Genomic DNA, 9,108 nt, shown 5'->3' with positions numbered 1-9,108 from the left:
TGCTAAAGGTCAGGCCGTGACCTAAAAACATCATTTAAATACAAATTTGTATTTAAAAATTTGATATGAATCATGTTAAAGGTCACTACCAAAGACTTTTAAAACACCTTTGTGTGTGCACTTATATCTCTGTGTGACATTAAACACTTTTCTCCATTATTGAACAATCTTTGAAAACCCACTGATTGCATTTTTCATCCTTAACATTCTATGACTTCCCCCAAGACTGTTGGAAACTATCACAACCTTGCCATCATTTTCATATAAAGAATACACTTGTTTATGAATGTCTGTATTGCCTTTGGAGAGCCTGATGTTTAAAGCAATCATTTTTTGGTAAACATTTTAGTTACTGCTATATTAAATTCCACAAGGCCATGGAATATTTGTTCCATTAATTTTTATATTCCTACCTGAGTTATGCTATAATTACTTTAGACCACACCGACTGTGACTTCTCTCTTTCCAATGGTCACTCTGTTTATTTTTTTTTCTGGTACAGACAACAATATTAAACTAATCAGGTGAGATCACTGATTAGTCACTGATCAACTGAAACAATAGAAAGTGCAAAAATAAAATTTGAAATATTTGTTATACCAATAATTTTACACACTCTACATTGTAAACCTTTCCCTGATCACCATATTTCCTCAACTCTGGTGACAGGCAAGCCATTTGTGAACTTTATGATAAGCTTATTCTTCTGCCAACTGCCTGGCCACTGCACTTTATCGGCATATAAAACAACCAGGCAAACATTAGCTGAGTTTAAACTATTAACTCAAGTCTTAGCCACAATTGAGAAAATAAAAAATAATGATTGCTAAACTTAGCTTCACAAGATAAGATAACACACATAGGAACTAATTCCTAAGTTGTGTTCTTTCTCTCTTTCTTTCCTTTCTCTTCCTTCCTTCCTTCCTTCCTTCCTTCCTTCCTTTCTTTCCTTCCTTCCTTCCTTTCTTTCTTTTTGGTTTTCTTGAGACAGAGTTTCTCTGTGTAGCCCTGACCATTCTAGAACTCTTTATAGACCAGGCTATCCTCAAATTTGGAGAATCTCTTGTCTCTGCCTCCAAGTGCTGAGATTCAAAGTGTGTGCCACCACCATCCAGTTTAAACTGGGTTCTTTAAAGCAAGAATTCCCTGCCCTTCTTTAGAAATTAAAAATAAAATTTGAAAAGATTCCCTTATATTTTCAGAGATTTACAGAACATGTTATCATGATAATACTTTGTGAACAACTAATGCAAATAATTTTAAATAAAATTTTAACACGTGACATATAATTTTCACATAGAACTTTTCATGTTTCAATGACATGCAGAAAATGCAGATGACTGGAGTTTTAATCTGATCTTATCACATATGTTATGCTAGAAAATTCAACCATGTATCATATCTCTGTTTTCTATGTCTGTAAATGCAAATAATAATAGAAACTTTAACAACTCATTTGTGGTCCATAATTCAATCTTGATATTCATGATTACTCACTTTCAATTATAAAGTATTATAGAACTTGTATTTTTATTATTTGTGGGAAGAGAATCAATATCAAAGAAATGAAGTCTTTTAGACAATCTGTCATCAATTTCAGATTCATTTTGTTCCCTTGGCCGTCTAAGGAAACTCACCAAATACCAAGTTAACTTCACTGCTGAGATGTTGCTGCCACAGATGCCTGAGGGAGCTCCCCCAGAAAGACTTTGCCAATCTTCATATAGGTGAATAGAGACTGAAGGTCCACAAGGTTTTTGGTGAGCATCTTACATAGGGAACAAAAAGATAGCATGGTGCCTTTATAAGGTCCACATGATAGTTGAAAGCGTTCTATATATTCTGGCACCCAGGAGAAAAGAGACTCCTTAGAAATCAGTGAATGGGGTAGAATTGAGTGAGAAGAATATCCATGAGAACCATGATATTATGGAACAATCCAAATTTAAGCCCTGACTGAGAAAACTTAGGTCTTCCTCAATAATATAGAATAGAATCTGATACAAGTACTGAGTCCATTCATGACTGATCTAGTCAGATATCTGAGTGTCCTTCCTGGGATGTCTACAAAATTAATGAGTCCCTCAAGAGAAGGCAAATCCCTGATGGGAACCCTTAAACTTAATTCATTTAGAAAAAGACAAATGTTAAGGAGAAACTTTTCTGTGTGGTCACTATAAAAATTGTTGCCTTGGGATTTCAGGCTGGTATCAGCAATTCCTATCTGACACCCAACAGGGAATTGATGTCATTTTCCATTCCAGGTAGGATATCCCAAGAGAATTTCTGAAGACAAATACTAATTCCAAAGTTAGACCTTGAAGCTTGTGAAACAGACCCAAAACCGGCCCAGACTTTCTGGAGATCCAGGGTATTATTTTTGGCGATAACATGTGACAGTTATCATCTTCAGTTCATAAGTGTCACTCTTATCTGTGATGGGAGATATTGTACTCCATAAACACCACGCTTTAAAAGGAAATGAATTGTGGCTTTTTTTTTCAAAAGCAGAGTATGTGAAGTATTTTTCCATGGTCCTCTTTTTTTTGTCTCTTGTATAATTTTTCCTTATTCTACTTATTTTTTCCTTTCTTAATCAAGTCTCCTTCTGTCCATTTAAAAAAAACATTTTCTCTGCAATGACATTATGGATGCCAGAAAAGAATATAGGATGTCCTCTTCCACCTCATTCCCTTGAGAACATGGAGCTAGGCTAATGTTCAAGAAACCCCAGCAATACTGTTGTCTTTCCCTCCCACAGCACTGGGCTTCTGGGCATGAATACCATGCCAGATTATCACATGAATTCTAGGAATTTGAACACAGTTCCACATGACTTCACAGCAAGGCCTGCTCTTACCCACTAAGTCATCGCCCCAGACAGATGTCTAGAGTCTTCAAAGCATTTTTTAGAAGTGATAACTTTACCCTCTTAGCCTAATCATGATGTTATTTATTTCTTTTCATCTCTCCCCACAGTCATGTTTATAATCATGTACTTTATTGTTGATGCTATTAATTTTATATTTGTGTACCTAACCTACTTCATATTCATGATCCTTAATTCATATCTTTTTTCACTTTGTCACAAATATTTTTTTTGAATTATACTATGTGCAGGTTTGGCTCTCTACCGATGTCACATAGTTAACTCTGCTTCAGCTTTGGTATGGAAAGAAGAGCCAAAATCTACACATTATATTGGTAGAAAAACTCAATATTGAAAATTATATTAATTATGTGAAAGGTCATACTTAAATACTAGCAATATAGTGATGATTTCTGTAGCCATAATGTTTTATAAGTATCCCAAATATTTTAACATAACATATGTGAAATTTCATGCTCATGTCCTTTTTTAAAAATAGCAGAGAGGATTTAACCCAAGGCCCCCAGAACATATTTCTCAATTTTCCCTACCTCCTGCATTCAATTTTCTCACAGCCTTCCCCATACCAATAAATGACTTCTTATCATTAACTTACACAGATGAAAAATATTTTGGTCATCATTGACCTTACATTCAGTCTATGAATTTTTCTAGAGTTTAATCTTTCAAACACATCCAAATATGTTTGCTTTCTGGTAGTGCTGCAATGGAAAGACTGAATAAACTATTCCTCTCAGAAAAGTTTTTCTTCAGCAGAAAGAGTGGTTTATTAAAAATGAAAGCCTGCTAATCCTACTCCTCTGTTCAAAACTCTGCTATGACTTTGTATTTCACTCACAATTTTTTTAAAGTTTTCTTTTCCTTTTTTATTAACAAATTTTTATTTCAGAAATTAAAGATAATACTTTGGAGAGGAACATTTTACATTACAACTAAACAATATTTGTAAAAACCATTGTTTTAGAATAAAATCCCCCTGTTATAAACAATATTTAACTATGTTAATATTTTGTAAAACCAAACAACTTGCCAAATCTAGTGGTTAGTGTATTATTTTAAATCCTCTTTTTCTGACTAATGTGATAAGTAGCTCATGGACTTCATGGGGTTGCCTTTGTTAATTTAGGTACAAAACCCCTTCAGATACCAAGTTCATGCACAATCTTAGTCCCTTCTAGTTGACTTGGCATTGAAAAAGCTTTTGCCATACTGAATAATTACAGCTTTATGAAGTTTTAACTATGGTCTGTAAATGTCACCAGTTTATTGATTCTGTGGAATTTCTGACCTCACACCCTCCCATTCCACCCTCTGATATTTTATCTTTCATGGAATCTTCAAACAACACAGCCTCCTTGCTGTAACACAGGGAGCAGCAGGGAGCCACAAGAGTGATGAGATGCGTGTGTATAGGTGCAACATTGCCTATTTGTAGTGCAGTTTATGTATTTTACTAGCTCATTACTTTGAATAATTTTATAGTTTTTTTATATCAATCCCTTTATATATAAATCAGAGATAACAGCAGTCTGGACCTTCTACAAGATTTGTAAGGATTAAAATGCTTCAAAGAACATAAGCTATCAATAGACATTAGTTATAAACTATATAAATGTTATTCATTATCTCCAACTTCACTACTGTCATTACCACCCCAACACAACCACAATCTTCACTTCCTCTGTAACCACAATTTGTTACCATGGCCTCCACCATTATGTAGCCACTACCACTGCAGCTACCACCACCACTACCACCGCAGCTGCTGCTGCCGCCGCCGCCGCCACCACCACCACCACCACCATTGTAATCATTTTTATTTTTTTGAGCTAGGGTGTCTTTGTGTAGCCCCACATGTCCTGGAACTAGCTCTGTAGACTAGGTTTGCCTTAAACACACTAAGATCTCCCTGTCTCTGCATTGTGTCTACTTCCTGTCATCACTTCCTGGGCTTAAAGGCATGTGTCTTTCTCAAGCAAGACATGAGATCTAAAGTGCTGAGATTAAAGGTGCGTGTCACCATGCCTGGCTATTTCCAGTGTGACCTTGAACTCACAGAGATGCAGCTGGATCTCTGCCTCTAGAATGCTAGGATTAAAGGCATGTGCTACCATTGCCTAATCTCTCTGTTTAACATAGTGGCTGTTCTGTTCTGTTCTCCAACCTCCAGATAAATATTGGGATGTCCACATTTCCCCTTTTTGTTCAAAATTAAAAAAAAAAAGTTATAGCTAATATAAAAAAATATATAAAATATATACAGTCAAGAATTACATTAATGATGTCTAGTCCATTAACAATTGATAGATTCAGATAAAAACTTCAATATATATATAATTCAGACAAAAATTTCATTATTTATACTATTTTGGTGAGTCCAATGCAAAATTTGTATACAATACAGAAATATCCAATCCAATAGAAAATATTTAAAACAAGTACTTGCTTTCTAAAACTAGATTCAATAATCTACCTTTTTATCTTATTATTCCATATTCCCTCTTTTTTCATTTCTGAGTAGATTCAGAAATCTACCTTTTATCTTATCATTTATATATCTTTCCTTTTTTCTTTTCAGAGTAGATTCAATAATCAACCCTTTTATTCTATTATTTCTATATCTCTTTTATTTTTAAGAGTAGATTCAAATCATAGCTGGGACAGGTATAAGATAAAGTAGGTTAAACAGCAAATAAGATGGTATGAAATTAGTGGCTTGAGGGTATAAAGAGGGTGGTATATGTGGTCATATTTTGCTATATAAAATATGAAATTCTCAATGAATTAAAAATAAAAAGAGATGTTGATTAATGGCAAAGTGATTAGTACTTCAGCAAGACATCAGCATGCTTGACATGTTTAAGTCCTATAACAAAGTTTCAAAACACAGAATATATATATCTGTATAGATCCAAGAGCTTATATTTAAGAATATATGTATGTGAAAATACATATATGCATACAATGGCAATTAGTGAAAAGAGCCCATCATTTTGAAAGAGAGTAGAGGGAAACATGAAAGGGTTTGGAGGAAGGAAAGCGAAGGGAGAAATGTAATTAAATTATAATCTCAAAATATAAACAACAAAAACAATATAAAAAGGCATGTCTTGATATTGAAAATTATAGATCCATTTCTTGGGTTAAAATTAAAGCAGGAAATGAAAATGAGAGGACAAATCTACAATGACAGCTGAATATTTTGACCATAGACAACCTAAGCAATGACATTACAAATTGAAATCACACAATTTCTTAAGAATAGTAGCTCATATTTATAGTCCCAGTCCTTTGGAGGCTGATGCAGAAAGATCACAAGTTTTATGCCAACCTGTGCCACATAGTATTACCCTGTCTCTGAATGCAAAATCGAGAAAAAATAAAAACAAAATCCAAACAATATACTATTAGCTAACTTAAAATTATACACATGCTTTGTGATCCACAGGATGAACATTCCTTCAAAAGTCATGAGGAACTTTCAACCAATCAGATGTGTCACAGAAAACATCTCAAAACTTCAAATTGTCAACCATGCTAAAAATGTAAGACTTTTTAATTAGCACCACCCCCTTCTTTAAATTATATACACAATCCACACAGAACAGAAAGAAAGAGGCATCACTTCGGAATACTTGTCTGTACAACATTGACAATAACTGGATACTTTGCCTTTTAGTTCTGGCAGCAAGCTACCTCCATTTATTACAGAGAAATTACATTGTCTAGCAGTATTTACTAATATTAATTATCTGAAAATATTGGCCGTGTTGGATCTTTCTACTTAGATATTCTTCTATTACTATAAAAGCAAATATTTTTAAGACTAATAATATATATATATATATATTATATGCTATGTGTATTATTTGTAACACTATAAGCACTTAATGATAACATTGCTAATACATAGCATTTTAAGACAAATGCAAAGCTGAATTACATTCCTTAATGAAAAAATTATTTAAACAATAATTCATTAGAAAAATGTACTTTTATGTATAATAAACAACTTTAATCATTCTGTCTGTTGCTGGCCCTCAAATTCCCTGTCTACAAAGCTTATATCTCAAGAGAATGACTTCATGATACAATCACACAGCTACCAGTCCCTCTTGCATCCACTTGTGTTTCAGGACTGAGCAATAGATGCACGAGGTTTATAGTATTGCCTTTCCTGGTTTCCCTTTGTGTGATTGTACTGGTTAAAAGAGTCTTTACTCCAAAGTTACCATTCCTAGAGTAAATTCCCTTTTGCATCAGTTTCTAATGGGTTTCTGATAACAGTATATTTGCTCTTACTTTTTAGGTGTCTTGACGATGACTCCCAGGAATCAGTCATTTCCTGGCTCACAAATGATGCAGACAATCCCATTATATCTTCTATCAAAAACTTATGTAATAAACCAAATCTTTCCTACTAAATACTCATATAAATCCATATATTTTCCACTTAATATTGCTTTCAGCTCATATACCTACTTATATCTTTCTTATAAGACTAATCACCCAGTCTAAAAGCAGCACATAGTAAAGAATGTCACCACACATAGGTAAAAATTAAGGTGTTTTATGTTTATTGTTTCTGTGAACATGATTTCAATATCAGTAGAGACAATACTTTTAGATTGACACAGGGATTTGCTTTAGCCATGATGAAACTTTGTTATATTGGATGTTTTCTATCCTATCAGTTTTTGAGAGAGACAATTCCTGGTAAGAATTTTCCCTATGGCCCCTTTCATCTCATTGTTCCTCAGAGTGTAGATGAGGGGGTTGAGGAATGGGGTTCCCAGTGTGTACACTAGAGAGATGAATTGATCTTGCTTGGGGTGGTAGTTGGAGTTAGGGCGCAGGTACATGAAGGCACAGCAACCATACTGCAGCAGCACCACAGTGAGATGAGAAGAACAGGTGTTAAAGGCCCTGCGGCGGCCAGCTGCTGAGTGGAGTTTGAGCACAGCAGCCACTATCAAGGCGTAGGTGCTAGCAATGAAAAGGAATGGTACAGCAATGGCTAGTGTGGCTGCCACTAGCACAGAGAGCTCGTGGATATGACTTGTGGCACACACAAGACGCATCACTGGTGGCACATCACAAAAGAAGTGCTCTATTCCCCTAGTCTGACAGAATGGAAGACAGAAGATGAAGACCACAAGCTGTAAGGACAGGAACAAACCAATGACCACAGAAGCCACAACCAAGCGGGCACAAAGACTTACAGTCATGATGAGAGGGTACTGTAAGGGATGACAGATGGCAACATACCTGTCATAGGCCATTGAAGCTAGAAGGAAGCAATCAGCACTACCAAGTCCAATGAAGAAGACCATTTGAGTGGCACAGCTCAGCAGAGTGATGGTTTTCTCTGAATGTAGGGTGTTCACTAGGATATGTGGTACCACCACTGCAGTGTAGCATAGTTCTATCCCTGAGAGGCTGCCCAGGAAATAGTACATGGGTGTATGTAGGCGGGCTTCTGTATGGATGGAAACCACAATGAGGATATTCCCAGAGATGATCAATGCATAAGCCAGGCTGACTCCAAGGAAGCACAGCATACGTAGTTCTGGGCAGTTGGGATAGGCTAGGAACACAAACTCCAATGCTGAGTGGTTCTCCCAGGTCATTGAGTCCACAGTTATTCTCTTTATAGTGGAAAATAATACCTGTCAGGTGAGTGATATAGTTACATTATAGATAATGATTTTATTAATCAAATATAGATTTAGATATGAGAAACAGATTGTATCTTTTATTTTCTATTTTTATGAAATGTGTTCTCCTGTAAATCTACACACTAACTTCTACCTATGAACAGTTTGGTAATGAAAGACTGTTAACTAAAACCACCAGAAGAATGGATGGATACAGAAATGTATTTTCAGAAGACATGTAGTAATAATCAAATTCTTTCAGCAAGCTCATTATTTATCATCAAGAGTTTCTTGAGTCAAAAATCATTTAAGATTGGTCAGGAAGAATTTCATCCATTATTCACTCATATACTTATTTTTCATAGATTTAACACACACACACACACACACACACACACACACACACACACACACACACATATATATATATATATATATATATATATATATATATATATATGTAGTTCAATGTCATTTGAGGCATTAAATCAATGACATGTGAATTTCATACTCACAGATCATCATACAATAGAAAATTAAGGCATAAAGAAAGAAATAAGA

At 34.9% G+C, this 9,108-nt stretch overlaps 1 protein-coding gene across 1 annotated transcript; it reads right to left on the bottom strand.

Moving 5' to 3' along the window:
• Positions 1-7,572: 7,572 nt before the first annotated feature.
• LOC114684271 (olfactory receptor 10W1-like) lies at positions 7,573-8,520 on the bottom strand. The gene has a single exon (XM_028858784.1). It carries the CDS (start codon positions 8,518-8,520, stop codon positions 7,573-7,575), a length of 948 nt encoding a protein of 315 aa, XP_028714617.1.
• Between the last annotated feature and the right edge of the window lie 588 nt (positions 8,521-9,108).

The sequence above is a fragment of the Peromyscus leucopus genome, chromosome 1, assembly GCF_004664715.2.
Source record: "Peromyscus leucopus breed LL Stock chromosome 1, UCI_PerLeu_2.1, whole genome shotgun sequence".
Taxonomy (NCBI): Eukaryota; Metazoa; Chordata; class Mammalia; order Rodentia; family Cricetidae; genus Peromyscus; species Peromyscus leucopus.
Note: the sequence above shows the minus strand (reverse complement) of the source record. Positions and strands in the feature narration are given on the sequence as shown.

What these genes read in the sequence shown, in the direction of transcription:
- LOC114684271 (XM_028858784.1), bottom strand. Translation starts at nt 8,520, where the DNA reads ATGACCTGGGAGAACCACTCAGCATTGGAGTTTGTGTTCCTAGCCTAT.